This window comes from Centroberyx affinis, unplaced genomic scaffold, assembly GCF_046629955.1.
Source record: "Centroberyx affinis isolate AG114_WGS23_722 - 3 ecotype Tasmania unplaced genomic scaffold, CSIRO-AGI_Caff_v1 ptg000697l_1, whole genome shotgun sequence".
In the NCBI taxonomy this organism is placed as follows: domain Eukaryota; kingdom Metazoa; phylum Chordata; class Actinopteri; order Beryciformes; family Berycidae; genus Centroberyx; species Centroberyx affinis.
Genome location: NW_027279316.1, coordinates 37,837 through 58,800, shown reverse-complemented (window position 1 = coordinate 58,800; position 20,964 = coordinate 37,837). Strand labels below are relative to the sequence as shown.

Below are 20,964 nucleotides of genomic sequence, written 5' to 3'. Positions count from 1 at the left end.
AACTGGTTTGGTTCTTGTGTAGTTAGCATACAAACATCAGCAGAATTAAGCCTCTAATGCTGGGTGAATGGGAGTAATAGGCGCAACTGGAACATGTTTCCAAATTTAGGCAAATGTCACCCTCATTAACTATAAAACAAAATTATAATTACCAGTATAATTTACAATACCTGTAAATACTGTAAGAACATTTTTAATGAAAATGTAATTTACCAACTTATTTGTTGTTGTTTTTTGTGGGCCAATCAGCCTATGGTCTTATTTGGTCAAGCCCAGGCTATAGTCCAAAATTGTCCTATCTGAATAGTCGTTGAATGGAGGCTGATGGAGACTGTACAGAGACAGCAGACGAATACTGTTGTGTCTCAAATGCTTAACTTCCATCATTGAAACCAAAACCACATTATACTCTTCATCTTAGTTTGAATCTCCTGTCCCTCTGAATATGACATGAAAACAGGATTATGTTTCAATGATTGGATCTTGACTTCATGTACAAGGATCTTCAAGATGCTCAGAAAGTGTGATTACCTTCTTAAGAACCTGACTAACTGCATCTTTATTGCGTTGGCAGTCAAAAAGTCCCCTGGACTCATAGAAGAGACAGTCCACAACGAGTACAACAGAACTGTTGTTCACAACTCTGCTGCTGTTTGGCACAGTGCAGTTTGGATCGAAGGTGTGGTGCATCACCACCAGGATCACTGGATTAAATCCTAAGAGTTATGTAAAGACAAACAACACAGATCATCCAGTTTGCAACAAAAAGCCAAATTATAATAATACTCTATTGTCCATGTCACTTCATGTGCAATGAATGGCAGTTATGTGAGTACTAATCTTTGGGATTTCTGCATGTTTACCTGAGATGTTAATTGATGATAATGCTGCATTTATGTCAGTCTCAACACGACTGACAATGGGACAGAAGACTATGGTCACATGACTCTTGTCAGGTGAGTCGACCTCAGTTGCACCTCCTTTGATGAGTTGTTGAACAAATGTCTTATGAGATTCCAAAGTGTTGCCGGTTACAAGTGTATAAAATTTTTCCATGTTTGCTTTCCCTGAAAAAGAATAGTTTCATTTAGTCAAAGGTTTTAGTGGCACAATCACCTAAAGCTCAAGAAAAACAGTACATGTATGTACTTTGGTGCATGAGGCTTGCTGCTGTTCAATGTGATGTTTTACTTCCAACTGACCGCGTATGAAACGTCACGTGGTGGTAATAGACACCATTGGAGCCATTTCTAGTGTGCAGACTCTATCTTGTAATAATTGACTGCTTTTCTGTCCAGCACCTAGTATTAGTTTGGATGTGCATGCTTTTGTGTATCTTTAGTTTATTTTTTAAAATGGCTAATAAAACAATATACAATATCTACATTAACTTTCTTGCAGGTTAAGGTCACAGGTTTCATAACCTCAACAGCCGCTGTGTCCATCAACAGTCATGTGTGCTGCTGAAGTGTCCTTTAGCAAGACACCAAACTCCTATCTGCTCAGTAATTGTAAGTCACTCTGGATAAGACCATCAGCTAAATGTAAACAGTAGTAAAAGTTTCCATGCTGTGAAAATGACTGGAGGTCGTGGAAGTAAAGCAGAGGATTTGAATATTAAAAAATGTGTCCTTTTCCTGACAAATGAAAATCAAGTGTATGTAATTCATATTCACTTCATTTTATGAATAATTCATTCTTATTGATGAGTAATTTAATTTTAATGGTTAAAACAGTTATTTGTTTATTTTCATTACAATAACAGTGAGGTCATCATCATATCATCGTCTACTCAGTTGTCTTGGCTGAACTTTCACCTTTCAGTCTATCCCTTTCAGTCATGAGATCATTTTTCATCTGCCCTGAAATAATATATTGGACATAGTATTATTGTTATATTAATGCCAACATTAAATGAGTTAGGCTTATTTGCTTAATATGCAGATGGTCACAAAAAGTTTTGATTCTCAGTATTTATGTTCTCCAGTTTACTGTGTATTCCAGTTGCCTACCTTGGTGTTCAATTTGTTCATCTTTCTCTCTTGATGGGTGCCGTGGTATGTTCAGTCGGGTCAGACCTAAAAAAGATGCATTAAATAATGTAATAATTAGCAGAAAAGCTAATGAGGAAAAATGAACTTCTGTCCAGCAAAACTAAAGATGAAAGACAGATATGCTGTAACAGGAGGCTAACTAAATATACAGTATAATACAAGTTGTTCAGGACATTAACAACAGTAAGGTTTGAAGTGACCAACATCTGAATGAAAATCAGAAAACCTATGATTATTTCTAGACAGACTAGTACTGTAGCTCATCTCCCCTTTGTTGAGGGATGACAGGCAACACATAATGTATTGAGATTTACCTTTTGGAAGATCCATCTGCAAAAAAAACAGTATCGGTGTTAATATCAAACTCTTTATAAAATCTGTAATAGGAGCAACTGCAACATGTTTCCAAATTTAGGCAAATGTCACCCTCAGTATAAAACAAGATTATAAGTATCACTTACAATACCTGTAAATACTGTAAGTAAAATTTTAATGAAAATGTCATTTACCCACTTATTTGTTTATTTATTTAGTGGGCCAATCAGCCTATGGTCTTATTTGGTCAAGCCCAGGCTATAGTCCAAAATTGTCCTATCTGAATAGTCGTTGAATGGAGGCTGATGGAGACTGTACAGACAGCAGCCGAACACTGTTGTGACTCAAATGCTTAACTTCCATCAATGGAACCAAACCACATTATACTCTTCATCTTAGTTTGAAACTCCTGTCCCTCTGAATATGACTTGAAAACAGGATTATGTTTCAATGATTGGATCTTGACTTCATGTACAAGGATCTTCAAGATGCTCAGAAAGTGTGATTACCTTCTTAAGAACCTGACTAACTGCATCTTTATTGCGTTGGCAGTCAAAAAGTCCCCTGGACTCATAGAAGAGACAGTCCACAACGAGTACAACAGAACTGTTGTTCACCACTCTGCTGCTGTTTGGCACAGTGCAGTTTGGTTTGAAGGTGTGGTGCATCACCACCAGGATCACTGGATTAAATCCTAAGAGTTATACAGAGACAAACAACACAGATCATCCAGTTTGCAATAAAAAGACAAATTATAATAATACTCTATTGTCCATGTCACTTCATGTGCAATGAATGGCAGTTATGTGAGTACTAATCTTTGGGATTTCTGCATGTTTACCTGAGATGTTAATTGATGATAATGCTGCATTTATGTCAGTCTCAACACGACTGACAATGGGACAGAAGACTATGGTCACATGACTCTTGTCAGGTGAGTCGACCTCAGTTGCACCTCCTTTGATGAGTTGTTGAACAAATGTCTTATGAGATTCCAAAGTGTTGCCGGTTACAAGTGTATAAAATTTTTCCATTTTTGCTTTCCCTGAAAAAGAATAGTTTCATTTAGTCAAAGGTTTTACTGGTACAATCACCTAAAGCTCAAGAAAAACAGTAAATGTATGTACTTTGGTGCATGAGGATTGCTGCTGTTCAATGTGATGTTTTACTTCCAACTGGCCGCGTATGAAACGCCATTTCTAGTGTGCAGACTCTATCTTGTAATAATTGACTGCTTTTCTGTCCAGCAGCTAGTATTAGTTTGGATGTGCGTGCTTTTGTGTATCTTTAGTTTATTTTTTAAAATGGCTACAACCAGAGAATGTAGGTCAAAAGTAGCAATAGTATAAACAGTAGATAATAAAACAATATACAATATCTACATTACATTACATTTTCTTGCAGGTTAAGGTCACAGGTTTCATAACCTCAACAGCCGCTGTGTCCATCAACAGTCATGTGTGCTGCTGAAGTGTCCTTTAGCAAGACACCAAACTCCTATCTGCTCAGTAATTGTAAGTCACTCTGGATAAGACCATCAGCTAAATGTAAACAGTAGTAAAAGTTTCCATGCTGTGAAAATGACTGGAGGTCGTGGAAGTAAAGCAGAGGATTTGAATATTAAAAAATTAGTCCTTTTCCTGACAAATGAAAATCAAGGGTATGCAATTCATATTCACTTCATTTTATTAATAATTCATTCTTATTGATGAGTAATTTAATTTTAATGGTTAAAACAGTTGTTTATTTTCACTACAAAACACCGAGTTCATCATCATCTACTCACCAGTTGTCGGGGCTGAATTTTCACCTTGAAGTCTCTCCATTTCAGTCTTGAGATCATTTATTTTCTGCCCTGAAATAATATTGGATATAGTATTATTTTTATATTAATGAACATTGACATGTGAATTTCATCATTAAATGAGTTAGGTTAATTTGCTTAATATGCAGATTGTCACAAAAAGTTTTGATTCTCATTATTGATGTTCTCCAGTTTAATGTGTATTCCAGTTGCCTACCTTGGTGTTCAATTTGCTTGTTCCCCTCCTCCACTAGTTTGTCTTTCATCTCAAGCTGTTCTTCTTTCTCTCTCAGTTGTTCCTTCATTTTCAGTAGTTCATCGTCTTTCTCTCTGAACATATTGTTGAGCCTCTCCAGTTCTTCATCTTTATCTTGCAGCTGCTTGTCCTTTTCTGCAAACAGAGTGTGGTTTGGGTCTTTTTGATGAGTAAATTGATTTTGAATGGTTACAACAGTTATTTGTTAATCATTTTCACTACAAAACACTGAGGTCATCATCAACTACTCACCAACTGTCTGGGCTGAATTTTCACCTTGAAGTCTCTCCATTTCAGTCTCCAGATCATTTATCTTCTGCCCTGAAATAATATTGGACATGGTATTATTTTAATGAACAGTTAATATGTGAATATAAGCATTAAATAAGTTAGGTAAATTTGCTTAATATGCAGATTGTCACAAAAAGTTTTGATTCTCAGTATTGATGTTCTCCAGTTTAATGTGTATTCCAGTTGCCTACCTTGGTGTTCAATTTGCTTGTTCCCCTCCTCCACTAGTTTGTCTTTCATCTCAAGCTGTTTATCTTTCTCTCTCAGTTGTTCCTTCATTTTCAGTAGTTCATCGTCTTTCTCTCTGAACATATTGAGCCTCTCCAGTTCTTCATCTTTATCTTGCAGCTGCTTGTCCTTTTCTGCAAACAGAGTGTGGTTTGGTTCTTTTTGATGAGTAATTTGATTTTGAATGGTTACAACAGTTATTTGTTCATCATTTTCACTACAAAACACTGAGGTCATCATCATCTACTCACCAATTTTCTGGGCTGAATTTTCACCTTGAAGTCTCTCCATTTCAGTCTCAAGATCATTTATCTTCTTCCCTGAAATAATATTGGACATAGCGGTTAATATGTGAATTTAAGCATTAAATAAGTTAGGTTCATTTGCTTAATATGCAGATTGTCACAAAAGGATTTGATTCTCTGTACTGATGTTCTCCAGTTTAATGTGTATTCCAGTTGCCTACCTTGGTGTTCAATTTGCTTGTTCCCCTCCTCCACTAGTTTGTCTTTCATCTCAAGCTGTTTATCTTTCTCTCTCAGTTGTTCCTGCATTTTCAGTAGTTCATCTTTGTTCCCTCTGAACTTTTTGTTGGTCCTCTCCACTTCTTTGTCTTTATCTTGCAGCTGCTTGTCCTTCTCTGCAAACAGAGTGTGGTTTGGTTCTTTTTGATGAGTAATTTGATTTCGAATGGTTACAACAGTTATTATTTGTTCATCATTTTCACTACAAAAACACTGAGGTCATCATCATCTACTCGTCATCTACTAGTTGTCAGGGCTGAATTTTCACATTTCAGTCTCTTTATTTTAGTCATGGAATTATTTATCTTCTGCTCTGAAATATTATATATATTGGAGATAATATTTGTATTATATCAATTAACTGTTAATTACTTATTATAATAAAGCATTAAATGAGTTAGGTTTATTTGCTTAATATGCAGATTGTCACAAAAAGTTTGATTCTCAGTATTGATGTTCTCCAGTTTACTGTGTATTCCAGTTGCCTACCTTGGTGTTCAGTTTGCTTGTTTCCCTCCTCCTCTAGTTTGTCTTTCTCTCTCACTTGTTCCTGCATTTTCATTGGGGCACTCTGAAATTTTTCAAGTTGTTCATCTCTGTCTTGTCCCTCTCTGCTTGGTTCTTGCTGTGGAACTTCACAAAACACGTATTGGTCGTCAATATCTCGATATTTTTTCTGTAGTTTGATTTCCATCTTCTTGTTCTCTTTCTTCATTTGATTTAGTTGATGCTCATATTCAGTCAGTTGTGTTTTGAATTTTGTCACTTCATCTTCTGTCTCTCTTAATTTGTTTTTGGTCCTCTCCAGTTCCTTGTCTTTATGTTGCAGCTGTTTGTCCTTTTCTGCCACCGGAGTGTGGTTTGATCCTATATTTTTGAAAGGGTTATATCTTGATAGGCCCCATCCTGGGTTACACTGCGGCAGAGCTTAAAAAAAAACAACAAAAACAAATGTATTAAATGATATAATAATTAGCAGAAAAGCTAATGAGGAAACATGAACTTGTGTCCAGTAAAACTAAGGTGGAAAGACAGATACGCTGTCAAAGGAGGCTCGCTAAATATATAATTCAAGTTGTAACAGGAGATTAACCACAGTAAGGTCTGAAGTGACCAACATCTGAATGAAAAAACTATAAGTATTTGTAAATACTGTAGCTCATCTCCCCTTTGTTGAGGGATGACAGGCAATACATGATGTATTGAGATTTTTTTCAGAGGCTGGTTCAGATTTACCTTTTGGAAGACCCATCTGCAAAAAAAAGTATTGGTGTCAGTATCAAACTCTTTATAAAATCTGTCTTATATAGAAGCTAAGGTTTAGCCCTACTTATTGTAATATGAACTATAAAAACAGGGGAAGTCAGGCATTTTGACCAGAATTACTTACTTAAATATGCTTCTCACAATTCCATTATGTCATTGTAAATAACAATAAAAAATGCCAATTTTGCTAAAATGTTTGCAAACAATACAAAAGTCAACAATTTATCATATTTCATTGTTATAGTGCCCAGTCAGTCAATTTAAGTGCAGACAAATTCTTATCCTGGCTGCTCTTATTTACATAATGATCAAATTTCTGTTTATTCATGTTATATACAGATGAGAGTGGCCAAGAACCATCAAAAACTGGAATGTATGGTTTGGTTATTGGGTAGTAAGCATACAAACAACAGAATTAAGTCTCTAATGCTACATGTGAATGAGAGTAATAGGAGCAACTGGAACATGTTTCCAAATTTAGGCAAATATCATCATCATTTACTAAACAAGATTATAATTACCAGTATCACTTACAATACCTGTAAATAAAATTTTAATGGAAATGTCATTTACCCCCATGATTTCATAATGTAAGTTATTAATTATATATTTTTGTTTGTGGGACAATCAGTCTATGGCCTTATTTGGTCAAGCCCAGGCTATAGTCTAAAACTGTCTTCTCTGACTAGAATTTGAATGGGGGCTGATGGAGACTGTACAGACAGCAGCCGAACACTGTTGTGTCTCAAATGCTTAACTTCCATCAATGGAATCGAACCATATTATACTCTTCATCTTAGTTTGAAACTCCTGTCCCTCTGAATATGACATGAAAACAGGATTATGTTTCAATGATTGGATCTTGACTTCATGTACAAGGATCTTCAAGATGCTCAGAAAGTGTGATTACCTTGTTAAGAACCTCACTGACTGCATCTTTATTGCGTTGGCAGTCAAAAAGTCCCCTGGATTCATAGAAGAGACAGTCCACAACGAGTACAACAGAACTGTTGTTCACCACTCTGCTGCTGTTTGGCACAGTGCAGTTTGGATCGAAGGTGTGGTGCATCACCACCAGGATCACTGGATTAAATCCTAAGAGTTATACAGAGACAAAAAACACAGATCATCCAGTTTGCAACAAAAAGACAAATTATAATAATACTCTATTGTCCATATCACTTCATGTGCAATGAATGGCAGTTAATCCTTGGGATCTCTGCATGTTTACCTGAGATGTTAATTGATGATAATGCTGCATTTATGTCAGTCTCAGGACGACTGATAATGGGACAGAAGGCTATGGTCACATGACTCTTGTCAGGTGAGTCGACCTCAGTTGCACCTCCTTTGATGAGTTGTTGAACAAATGTCTTATGAGATTCCAAAGTTTTGCCGGTTACAAGTGTATAAAATGTTTCCATGTTTGCTTTCCCTGAAAAAGAATAGCTTCATTTAGTCAAAGGTTTTACTGGTACAATCACCTAAAGCTCAAGAAAAACAGTAAACGTATGTACTTTGGTGCATGAGGATTGCTGCTGTTCAATGTGATGTTTTACTTCCAACTGACCACCAGGTGGCAGTAATGTTCATACTTCTTTAAAGTTTTTAAATGGGTATGATGCGTTAAAACTCTTATTATGCAGGCAAGAAAATTTTAATTGTTAATAATAACAATAATAACAACAATAACAATAATAATAACAAATGTAACAGGCTGTGGGGCAAATGAACATACAACATTTTGGTGAAAGATCTCAAACTGCAGGTGAAATGTTGACTGACATTATTTCCGCTTGAAAAATTGCCAATTTGTCCTGATGGTGGTGCTATTCAACTTGACCAAATGTGGTGTGACACACCTTGTGGCCCTTCGCAAACAGGCAGGCCTCAGTGAAGTTTGTATGGTCTAGCATTAAGCATTTAGGCATCAAACTGCATTTTCGCACAACGGCCATGGTTTGGATTTTTTATATTCTGAGTAATAGCCATAATCTAGGAAGTCCATATGTGCTGTGTGCAAAATTCTGTTGAGATTAGATCAACTTGGTGAGAGACATAGTGTAAGATAGATGTCTCATGAAATTCCAAATGGCAGAAAAACTATCATGGCGTAAATGAAAAACCCTAATATGCAATGGATTTTTCTCGAACCAAGGAATCTGAGGAAGAAAAAAGATTCTAGACTAGCCGTTCATAAGTTATTGACCAAAATGTAAAGTTGCTTGTTATAGCGCCACCATCTGGGCAATGGGTGTAATTTTGAAAAGTGGAGGAGATTTCACATCTATCCACCATATTTGGTTGCTCTAGGGTTGTTTTAGGGCAGAAGAAGAACAAGATGAAATACTATGACAAAGACAAAGAACAAGAATCCTAATGAAAACAATAGGGTTTCACTTCCACAGGCTTGAACCCCTAATAATAACTTTATTTAGTAGCCTAGCACAGAAGCAGACAAGTGCTTCACAAAAAGGTGTAATAGCAAAGAATAGTTAAATAGCCTATATAAAATCATGGCAGGACAGGGAAATATTTTCAACCCAAAACCATCCGTTCAAACGTTTTAAACCTGCGTTCAGCATTTAATCTGCATTTTTGCCACTCAGCTACAAGAGAAACTGCATTTCAAATGTTACTTCACGGTACCTTTTAGGCGTCAAAATGTCCTCTTGCTGGGATTTTCAAACAATGACAGTGCTCCATCCATGGATATTCATCCGCAGCTTCTGCATTTACGGGAAATCACACGGCTCAACACTTTCACTTTCACTATACCCAATCAGCACCAAGTTAAAGGGACACACACACACACACACAGCCGGCATTACAGGTTGATGCATTGTCATAATGTTACCACCAGGTGTCAGTATTGCTCTATTGTTTACTACTCTCAGGACAATCAAAACATCGAAACCTGCTGATAGTATGTTAGACACCAGCTACCCGTTAGCAATGCACTTGCAAGTCAATGGGAATTAAAAATAACTTCTGAAAATGCTCACATGCAGGCTATCTATTATTACTGATATATCATCTATCAAAATTGATCGTCCTCTAAGTAGCTACAAAACTCCACCTGTGCTAAGTGACACTACAACATAAACACTGCTTAATACTGTCTAAGCACTGATTCTGTGTTGTACCATTACATTAAAAAGAGGGTAAAGTTGGCTTATCTTAAGACAAAATCAACAAAATTAAAAGTTGAAGGGATAAGATGACTGACTAAAGGCCTTGACACCACAACCAGTACACTATAATATGAAGCTCAGAGACTTTGTTCATGTTCTAAGGATTTAAAAAGTCATTCTTCCATTCATTGTCAATGAAGAAGCTTGAGGCTATAGTATAAGAGTAGCCTAGTGGTTCTTTAGTCTCTTATTTTGGGGAATCTGTTCTTAATTACTATCAGCATTTGGACTTCTGGACTGTCTTTGGTCATCAGAATAATATCAGCTTGTGCAAATCATTAATATGAGCAGTTTCCCCTTTTAAGCTGCATTCATAACCTAATGAGGTGTCAAGTGACATTTTGATTAACGCACAAACATCAAAGTGATTGGTAACGTTTATTAGACTTGGGTGGCCACTGATTTACAACAGACTGTGTACAGCTTATGATCCACATTACACCATGTGCTATCTGTGAGACTGATTCTACATGAATCTGTAATGTAAAGATGTCTGTATCTGCACTGAGCGTCTGATCAGAGTGAATAGAGATAGATAAATAGAGACCACATCCTCGTAAGGCAAACAACCAGCAATATTTTGTATTTTGCAAGTGCACATTTAACATCCTATATTCTACCTGCCCTATATTGTTACTGTGAAACAAAATGTGCAGTTACATCAAACCGCACAGAAAGAATATCTCTCATGAGCTCACTGCACATTCACTTGGACATCAACAGCACAGCACAGCACATGGTGAATCAACAGTCTAACAAAATGCAAAAATTACAAGTAATTATGAGCAAACACAACTATCATTTATTGAAAGCCACACAAAATAATCTATGAAATAAGGCAAAAAGTGATAAGCCAATCTTTACTACTTCAGTTTTGACAGGCGGTCATTAACACGGTTAAATTGAGCTCACTTCATTATGGTTCCTATAAGTGACACCTGGATATGTGATCTACTTAATACATGTGAAAGATGATCATGATGATGATGAAGACTTTGTTTGGTTCTCTTTGTCTCTTTTCATGCAGTGAGAATTAGGCAGAAGATCTCGTCCAATAAAGAGATGCAGAGTTTCCATGAAGGCTCTTCAGGGTCTGACAGCTTTGTACCTCCATCATCACATTAGACTTGCTGAGGAGCACCGGACGGCTGCTCTCCTCCCCCTGTGCAACACATTACAGCGCTCTGATCAAGACATTGAAATGATCTTAACTGGTGTGAAACAAAGTGGAAAGAATGCAGCATGACATCCCAAATAGAAACCATTAAAAACAGCCAAAAGGTAGTAAAAATAGATGAGAATCAGATTGAGATATCAAGGAAGGAGAGCTGATGTGATAATAGAATATAAAGGACTCTATTAGATTATGAGATTGGCATTCATAAATACCAACATGTACACCAGTCACTTTTTATTTGTAAAATAAAAAGTATTGAACATTCAAATTTTCATATTCATCTAAATGTTTTATATAGAGAGCAACAACCTAAATGTACAGCCACTCACTAATGAGAACATTGCAAAAATCCTTACAATATACAAAATAAATTGTGCCTACAGCTGGTACAAATACAGCTCAGATTTATTATGAGTGAAATCTGACGATGTCACAATCTTATTAGCCTATTTTTACTGTTGTATTACTGCTAGAATAAGTGATATTGCATTAGGTCACATACTAGACAACAAGAATGATTTTGTTCTTAATGACAAGTAATTCGATTCAATTTTTTTACCTGTTAAAACAGTTATTTGTTTATCAGTTTCACTACAAAACACTGAGGTCATCATCATCTACTCACCAGTTGTCAGGGCTGAATTTTCACCTTCCGGACTCTCTATATCAGTCTCTAGATCATTTATCTTCTGTCCTGAAATAATATATATATTGGACATAATATTATTAGTATATTAATTAACTGTTAATTATTATATTAATTCAAGCATTGCATGAGTTAGGTTTATTTGCTTAATATGCAGATTGTCCCAAAAAGTTTTGATTCGTATTGATGTTCTCCAGTTTACTGTGTATTGCAGTTGCCTACCTTGGTGTTCAATTTGCTTGTTCCTCTCCTCCACTAGTTTGTCTTTCATATCAAGCTGTTTATCTTTCTCTCTCTCTTGTTCCTTCATTTTCAGTAGTTCATCTTCGTTCTCTCTGAACTTTTTGTTGGTCCTGGCCAGTTCTTCATCTTTATCTTGCAGCTGATTGTCATTTTCTGCCAACAGAATGTGGTTTGGTTCTTTTTGATGAGTAATTTAATTTTGAATTGTTACAACAGTCATTTGTTTATTATTTTCACTACAAAAACACAGAGCTCATCATCAACTCCTTACTGGCAGGGCTCCCGGCCTGTACTTTCAAACCTCTGCAGATGATCCAGAACGCGGCGGCGCGTCTGGTCTTCAACCAGCCCAAAAGAGCACATGTCACTCCGCTATTCATATCCCTCCACTGGCTCCCAGTTGCTGCCCGCATCAAGTTCAAGTCCTTGATGCTCGCCTACAAAACAATAACCAAAACGGCTCCGACCTACCTGAACTCCTTCATTCAGGTCTACGCTCCCTCCCGCTCACTACGCTCTGCCATGGAGCGGCGTCTGGTGCTGCCACCTCAGCAAGGCCCTAAGTCTCTAGCCAGACTCTTCTCTTCTGTGGTTCCCCGGTGGTGGAACGAGTTGCCAAACTCCATTCGATCCGCAGAATCCCTCTCTATCCTTAAGAAAAGGCTAAAGACCCAGCTCTTTAGCGAATACCTCCTTTCATTAAAAAAAAAAAAAAAAAAAAAAAAAAATTTGATGCACTCTATGCATTACCTCATAGCACTACCTTGTAGCACTCCCTCGTAGCACCTATGTCCTGTTGGACCAGAACTTAGCTTGTTGCACTGTCTCGTAGCACCTATGTCCTGTTGGACCAGAACTTAGCTCTATAGCACTTACTCTCGTTGTTCTCTCCTATCTAGAAACTTGCTTGTGTTGTATGCAAATCTCATGTGTAAGTCGCTTTGGATAAAAGCGTCTGCCAAATGTGAAATTGTAATTGTAATTGTAATCATCTACTCACCAGATGTCTGGGCTGAATTGTCACCTTCCGGACTCTCTATATCAGTCTCAAGATCATTTATCATCTGCCCTGAAATAATATATATATCGGATATAATATTATTAGTATATTAATAAACTGTTAGTTATTATATTAATTTAAGCATTACATGAGTTAGGTATATTTGTTTAATATGCAGATTGTCACGAAAAGTTTTGATTCACAGTATTGATGTTCTCCAGTTTACTGTGTATTGCAGTTGCCTACCTTGGTGTTCAATTTGCTTGTTCCTCTCCTCCACTAATTTCATCTCAAGCTGTTCATCTTTCTCTCTCAGTTGTTTCTTCATTTTCTTTAGTTCATCTTCTTTCTCTCTTAACTTAATGTTGAGCCTCTCCAGTTCTTTGTCTTTATCTTGCAGCTGCTTGTCCTTTTCTGCAAACAGAGTGCAGTTTGGTTTTTTGATGAGTAATTTGATTTTGAATGGTTACAACAGTTATTTGTTCATCATTTTCACTACATCATCATCTACTCACCAATTGTCTGGGCTGAATTTTCACCTTGAAGTCTCTCCATTTCAGCCTCCAGATCATGTATCTTCTGCCCTGAAATAATATTGGACATAGCATTATTTTCTATATTAATGAATTTTTCATATGTGAATTTAAACATGAGTTAGGTTAATTTGCTTAATATGCAGATAGTCACAAAAGGATTTGTTTCTCTGTATTGATGTTCTCCAGTTTACAATGTATTCCAGTTGCCTACCTTGGTGTTCAATTTGCTTGTTCCTCTCCTCCAGTAGTTTGTCTATCTTCTTAAGCACTTTATCTTTCTCTCTCAGTTGTTCCTTCATTTCCATTAGTTCATCTTGCAGCTGCTTGTGTTTTTCTGCCGACAGAGTGTGGTTTGATTCATTGCTTGAAAACCATGATGAGGGACAAAGCATGTTCAGTGGGGTCTGACCTAAGAAAAAAAAACATGCATTAATGATATAATAATGAGCACAAAAGCTAATGAGGAAAGACAGATATGGTGTTCCAGGAGGCTAAATAACAGGTTGTAACAGGAGATTAAGCTGTTAGGAGAATTAAAATCATAAAAACTATAAGTATTTCCAGACAGAGTAGCTCATCTCCTCTTTGTTGAGGGATGACAGGCAACAAATGATGTATTGCAAATTTTTTCAGAGTTTGGTTCAGATTTACCTTTTAAAAGATCCATCTGCAAAACAAACAGTATTGGTGTCAGTATCAAAACAGAAAAATATGCTTCTCACAATTCTATTATGCCACTGGAAATGAAATGTTATAGCACTCAATCAATTTGATATACAGGTGAGAGTGGGCAAGAACCATCATAAACTGGAATGCATGGTTTGGTTCTTGGGTAGTAAGTATAAAAACATCAGCAGGATTAATCCTTTAATGCTGGGTGAATGGGAGTAAAACTGCAACATGTTTCAAAATTTAGGCAAATATCACCCTCATTTAGCATAAAACAAGATTATGATTACCAGTATCATTTACAATACCTGTAAATACTGAAAGTATATTTTTTACGGAAACGTGATTTACCCCCATTATTTCATAATAGATAATAATATGTATTTATTTGTTTGTTTGTTTGTTTGTTTGTAGGACAGCTTATGGTCTTATTTGGTCAAGCCCAGGCTGTAGTCCAAAATTGTCCTCTCTGACTAGAATTTGAATGAGGGCTGATGGAGACTGTACAGAGAGCAACCAAATACTGTTGTCTCTCAAATCCTACTAAAACTACTGTCTACTACTGCTTAACTTCCATCAATGGAACCAAACCATATATTCTTCATCTTAGTTTGAAACTCCTGTCCCTCTGAATATGACATGAAAACAGGATTATGTTTCAATGATTGGATCTTAATTTCATGTACAAGGATCTTCAAGATGCTCAGAAAGTGTGATTACCTTCTTAAGAACCTCACTGACTGCATCTTTATTGCGTTGGCAGTCTAAAAGTCCCCTGGACTCATAGAAGAGACAGTCCACAACGAGTACAACAGAACTGGTGTTCACCACTCTGCTGCTGTTTGGCACAGTGAAGTTTGGATCGAAGGTGTGGTGCATCACCACCAGGATCACTGGATTAAATCCTAAGAGTTGTGTAAAGACACACAACACAGATCATCCAGTTTGCAACAAAACAGACAAATTATAATAATACTCTATTGTCCATGTCACTTCATGTGCAATGAATGGCAGTTATGTGAGTACTAATCTTTGGGATTTCTGCATGTTTACCTGAGATGTTAATTGGTGATAATGCTGCATTTATGTCAGTCTCAACACGACTGACAATGGGACAGAAGACTATGGTCACATGACTCTTGTCAGGTGAGTCGACCTCAGTTGCACCTCCTTTGATGAGTTGTTGAACAAATTTCTTATGAGATTCCAAAGTGTTGCCGGTTACAATTGTATAAAATTTTTCCATGTTTGCTTTCCCTGAAAAAGAATAGCTTCATTTAGTCAAAGGTTTTAGTGGCACAATCACCTAAAGCTCAAGATAAACAGTAAACGTATGTACTTTGGTGCATGAGGCTTGCTGCTGTTCAATGTGATGTTTTACTTATAACTGACCACCAGGTGGCAGTATTATTCATACTATGTTAATAAGGTAATCGCTATACCCGGAGAATGTGGGTCAAAGTTGGCAATGGTATAAAACAGTAGACAATAAAATAATTTACAATGTCTATAATAATTTTCTTGCAGGCTATTGAAGCTGAGTGTCAGGATGGTCTAGTAGTTGGAGACCCGTAAGTTCACAGGTTTCATAACCTCAACAGCCGCTGTGTCCATCAACAGTCATGTGTGCTGCTGAAGTGTCCTTTAGCAAGACACCAAACTCCTATCTGCTCAGTAATTGTAAGTCACTCTGGATAAGACCATCAGCTAAATGTAAACAGTAGTAAATGTTTCCATGCTGTGAAAATGACAGGAGGTCGTGGAAGTAAAGCAGCATAGAGCATTTGAGAATTAGTGCTTTTCCTGACAAATAAATTCAAGTGTATGCAATTTATATTCACTTCATTTTTAGAATAATTTCATTCTTATTGATGAGTAATTTAATTTTGAATGGTTATCAATTAACTGTTAATTACTTATTATAATAAAGCATTAAATGAGTTAGGTTTATTTGCTTAATATGCAGATTGTCACAAAAAGTTTGATTCTCAGTATTGATGTTCTCCAGTTCACTGTGTATTCCAGTTGCCTACCTTGGTGTTCAGTTTGCTTGTTTCCCTCCTCCTCTAGTTTGTCTTTCTCTCTCACTTGTTCCTGCATTTTCATTGGGGCACTCTGAAATTTTTCAAGTTGTTCATCTCTGTCTTGTCCCTCTCTGCTTGGTTCTTGCTGTGGAACTTCACAAAACACGTATTGGTCGTCAATATCTCGATATTTTTTCTGTAGTTTGATTTCCATCTTCTTGTTCTCTTTCTTCATTTGATTTAGTTGATGCTCATATTCAGTCAGTTGTGTTTTGAATTTTGTCACTTCATCTTCTGTCTCTCTTAATTTGTTTTTGGTCCTCTCCAGTTCCTTGTCTTTATGTTGCAGCTGTTTGTCCTTTTCTGCCACCGGAGTGTGGTTTGGTTCTTTATTTTTGAAAGGGTTATATCTTGATAGGCCCCATCCTGGGTTACACTGCGGCAGAGCTAACAAAACAAAAATTATTAAATGATATAATAATTAGCAGAAAAGCTAATGAGGAAACATGAACTTGTGTCCAGTAAAACTAATGAGGAAAGAAGGATATGTTGTCACAGGAGGCTAACTAAATATATAATACAAGTTGTAACAGGAGATTAACCACAGTACGGTCTGAAGTGACCAACATCTGAATGAAAAAACTATAAGTATTTGTAAATACTGTAGCTCATCTCCCCTTTGTTGAGGGATGACAGGCAATATATGATGTATTGAGAATTCTTTCAGAGGCTGGTTCAGATTTACCTTTTGGAAGACCCATCTGCAAAAAAAAGTATTGGTGTCAGTATCAAACTCTTTATAAAATCTGTCTTATATAGAAGCTAAAGTTTAGCCCTACTTATTGTAATATGAACTGTAAAAACAGGGGAAGTCAGGCATTTTGACCAGAATTACTTCTGATGAAAAATATGCTTCTCACAATTCCATTATGTCATTGTAAATAACAATAAATACTGGTCATTTTGCTAAAATGTTTGCAAACAATACAAAAGTCAACAATTTATCATATAGTGCCCAGTCAGTCAATTTAAGTGCAGACAAATTCTTATCCTGGCTGCTCTTATTTACATAATGATCAAATTTCCATGTATTCATGTTATATACAGATGAGAGTGGCCAAGAGCCATCAAAAACTGGAATGCATGGTTTGGTTCTTGGGTAGTAAGCATACAAACAACAGCAGGATTAAGCCTCTAATGCTGAGTGAATGGGAGTAATAGGAGCAACTGGAACATGTTTCCAAATTTAGGCAAATATCACCCTCATTTACTTAACAAGATTATAATTACCAGTATCACTTACAATACCTGTAAATAAAATGTTAATGGAAATGTAATTTACCCCCATGATTTCATAATAGAAGTTATTATTTATTTATTCATGTATTTATTGTTTGTTTGTTTTTTTGTTTTTTGTTTGTTTGTTTGTGGGACAATCAGTCTATGGCCTTATTTGGTCAAGTCCAGGCTATAGTCTAAAATTGTCTTCTCTGACTAGAATTTGAATGGGGGCTGATGGAGACTGTACAGAGAGCAGCCGAACACTGTTGTGTCTCAAATGCTTAACTTCCATTAATGGAATCAAACCATATTATACTCTTCATCTTAGTTTGAAACTCCTGTCCCTCTGAATATGACATGAAAACAGGATTATGTTTCAATGATTGGATCTTGACTTCATGTACAAGGATCTTCAAGATGCTCAGAAAGTGTGATTACCTTGTTAAGAACCTTCCTGACTGCATCTTTATTGCGTTGGCAGTCTAAAAGTCCCCTGGACTCATAGAAGAGACAGTCCACAACGAGTACAACAGAACTGTTGTTCACCACTCTGCTGCTGTTTGGCACAGTGCAGTTTGGGTTGAAGGTGTGGTGCATCACCACCAGGATCACTGGATTAAATCCTAAGAGTTATGTAAAGACACACAACACAGATCATCCAGTTTGCAACAAAAAGACAAATTATAATAATGCTCTTTTTTCTATGCCACTTCATGTGCAATGAATGGCAGTTAATCCTTTGGATTTCTGTATGTTTACCTGAGATGTTAATTGATGATAATGCTGCATTTATGTCAGTCTCAACACGACTGACAATGGGACAGAAGACTATGGTCACATGACTCTTGTCAAGTGAGTCGACCTCAGTTGCACCTCCTTTGATGAGTTGTTGAACAAATGTCTTATGAGATTCCAAAGTGTTGCCTGTTACAAGTGTATACATTTTTTCCATTTTTGCTTTCCCTGAAAAAGAATAGCCTCATTTAGTCAAAGGTTTTATTGGTACAATCACCTAAAGCTCAAGAAAAACAGTAAAGGTCTGTTTTTTGGTGCATGAGGCTTGCTGCTGTTCAATGTGATGTTTTACTTCCAACTGACCACCAGGTGGTAATATGGTAATATTGTTCATACTGCTTTAACTCCTACTGTGCAGGCAAGAAAATGAAAGTTAACAATAATAATAATAATAATGATAAGGAAGAAGAAGAAGAAGAAGAAGAAGAAGAAGAAGAAGAAGAAGAAGAAGAAGAAGAACTTTAGGAGCACAGAAGTAGTGATTTGTTAGTGATTCACAAAAATGCATAATAGCCTTTTTTAAAAGAATAGTTAAATATGTAATATATCATGGTGGGGTAGGGAAATTAAATATTTTCAACCCAAGTGTTTTTAGCATTTAGGCCTAATCAGCATAGCCTATATTAGCCTATCACTCAGCTACAAGAGAAATTGCATTTTACTTCACGGTACCTTATAGGCGTCAAAATCCACCAGTGGATATTCACCGGCAGCTTCTGCATTTACGGGAAATCACAGGTAGCCTAGGCTATGTTTTCACTTTAATTATACCCAGTGAGTCAGCACCAAGTTAAAGTGACACGTTCAGTTGTAAACATGTTTTCAGCATTTAATCAACATAATAGGCTATTGTCAAACAGTTACAAGACAAATTGCTTTTCAAATGTTACTTCACGGTACCTTTAAGGCGTCAAAATGCCCTCTTGTTGGGATTTTCAAACAATGACGATGACTTCAATGCTCCACAAGTGGATATTCACCCGCAGCTTCTGCATTTACGAGAAATCAGAAGTAGGCTAGCCTACTTTCACTTTTACTATACCCAGTCAGCACCAAGTTAAAGTGACACACACACACGGGTGGGCATTAGCCTGCAGTTTGATGCATTGTCATAATCTTACCACCAGGTGTCAGCATCGCTCTATCCTACTGTTTAATAACCAAGCATTATCTTAAGACATTCAAACCATAAAACTTGGGCCTACAAAACTCCACCTGCTCTAGGTGTGACAACTCTGTAACACAAAATAAACACTGCTTAATACTGTCTAGGCTTATTTATGTTTCATTTCATTACAGCAGATATACAAAAGAGGAGAAAGAAGGCGTATCTGGAGACAAAATAGACTAAATTAAAGGTTGAATGGATGACTGACTAAAGGCAAACCAGGTTTATTTAATGGAGACAGGGTTTGGACTTAACACCACTACTCTTTGAAGCTCATCTGGGTGTTCTAAAGATCTGCAAAGTCATTCTTCCATTCATTGTTAATTAATCAGCTTGAGTATATGATTAATCAGGCTTCTGCAGATCATTAATTTGAGCAGTATTCCCTTTAAAGCTGCATTCATAACCTTATGACGTGTCAAGTGACATTTTGATTGACGCACAAACATCAACATGATTGGTAATGTTTATTAGACTAGGGATGATTTACAACAGGGTGTGTACAGTTTATGATGCACATGACACCATGTGCTATCTGTGAGGCTGATTCTACATGAATCTGTAATGTAAAGATGTCTGTGTCATGCTGTATCTGCACTGAGCTCTGATCAGTCAGGATGAGCTGAATAAATAGAGATAGATAAATAGAGACCACACGTTAGATAAATAGAGACCACATGTCCCCCCAGGCTCAACTTTGAGAAATGTGTGGTGCCAGTGATGGAGCGGTCAATAAAAAGGTGGGCAAACTATGACCTCCAGTCACTGGTTCTTATAAAGCAAATGACCACCAATATAAAGAAAAATGAATTCTTCTTTTACAAAGGCATTAATATGTTTTACATTAGTTCGTACATTAGTTTGATTACTGTGCATACCAGGGGTTCCCAAACTAAATTGTATTTTCTGTTAAAATATATATATAATTAGAATATCAATATTATATGTAAGCTAATTTAGAAGATAATTCAATCATAACATTGTTATTAGGCTATAATACAAAACAAAACAAAAAAAGAAAAAAGGGGCATCTACCCCAACTCCCCCAATCAGATTATGTTAATCTCATTAATGTTATTTTCAAATTTTCATTTTTTGTTTTTATATATATATAAAATACATATATATGTAAAATCTTCTTCGTTTGATTGTTGTCTATTTGAAGTCCTACCTCGGGTCTTGCTCCGGGTTACCCAATGCATTCCTGTATAATTCCCTCACTTAACTTCAAGTGACTAAAATGAGTGACAGTAAACTATTCTTCATTTTGCTGGACACTGTGGAGCCCCCTGCTTTAGTTTATGCCAGTATTAAGACGTGGGTAAGCTCTGTTCCGCAAATTAAAATGTGGGTAAAGTGATTTTTAGGTGGGTTTACCCTCCACTACATCCCTGGTGACAGTGGAACAACAAGCTGCGCACTCAGCAGAGGTGATTATAACATTTAATCACCGGCGCTATCGCCACGCTGCCGCAGTCTGGGCAGGCTTCTCG

The 20,964-nt window shown here is 36.6% G+C and overlaps 1 protein-coding gene across 13 annotated transcripts in view; it reads right to left on the bottom strand.

Moving 5' to 3' along the window:
* LOC139644054 (interaptin-like) overlaps window positions 1-19,283 on the bottom strand; it is a 32,294-nt gene extending 13,011 nt beyond the window's left edge. For 6 of the 13 annotated variants that reach the window (XM_071519415.1, XM_071519419.1, XM_071519420.1 and 3 more), the window contains exons 1-26: window positions 19,204-19,283; window positions 18,976-19,019; window positions 18,268-18,471; window positions 17,947-18,131; window positions 16,973-16,988; window positions 16,237-16,674; window positions 15,257-15,460; window positions 14,924-15,108; window positions 14,186-14,201; window positions 13,746-13,943; window positions 13,514-13,582; window positions 13,245-13,412; window positions 12,999-13,067; window positions 11,978-12,151; window positions 5,224-5,268; window positions 4,912-5,082; window positions 4,682-4,750; window positions 4,391-4,564; window positions 4,156-4,224; window positions 3,211-3,414; window positions 2,879-3,063; window positions 2,369-2,384; window positions 2,013-2,078; window positions 1,818-1,862; window positions 864-1,067; window positions 532-716 (exon numbers count right to left, since the gene is read on the bottom strand). In XM_071519415.1, the coding sequence (XP_071375516.1) occupies window positions 532-716; window positions 864-1,067; window positions 1,818-1,862; window positions 2,013-2,078; window positions 2,369-2,384; window positions 2,879-3,063; window positions 3,211-3,414; window positions 4,156-4,224; window positions 4,391-4,564; window positions 4,682-4,750; window positions 4,912-5,082; window positions 5,224-5,268; window positions 11,978-12,151; window positions 12,999-13,067; window positions 13,245-13,412; window positions 13,514-13,582; window positions 13,746-13,943; window positions 14,186-14,201; window positions 14,924-15,108; window positions 15,257-15,460; window positions 16,237-16,674; window positions 16,973-16,988; window positions 17,947-18,131; window positions 18,268-18,460 (3,348 nt within the window). In that variant the 5' untranslated portion in view covers window positions 18,461-18,471; window positions 18,976-19,019; window positions 19,204-19,283. Of the gene's footprint in view, window positions 1-531; window positions 717-863; window positions 1,068-1,817; window positions 1,863-2,012; window positions 2,079-2,368; window positions 2,385-2,878; window positions 3,064-3,210; window positions 3,415-4,155; window positions 4,225-4,390; window positions 4,565-4,681; window positions 4,751-4,911; window positions 5,083-5,223; window positions 5,269-11,977; window positions 12,152-12,998; window positions 13,068-13,244; window positions 13,413-13,513; window positions 13,583-13,745; window positions 13,944-14,185; window positions 14,202-14,923; window positions 15,109-15,256; window positions 15,461-16,236; window positions 16,675-16,972; window positions 16,989-17,946; window positions 18,132-18,267; window positions 18,472-18,975 lie in introns of all 13 variants that reach the window. The other 7 variants (XM_071519421.1, XM_071519423.1, XM_071519422.1 and 4 more) reach the window with 7 other exon arrangements.
* Window positions 19,284-20,964: the final 1,681 nt, after the last annotated feature.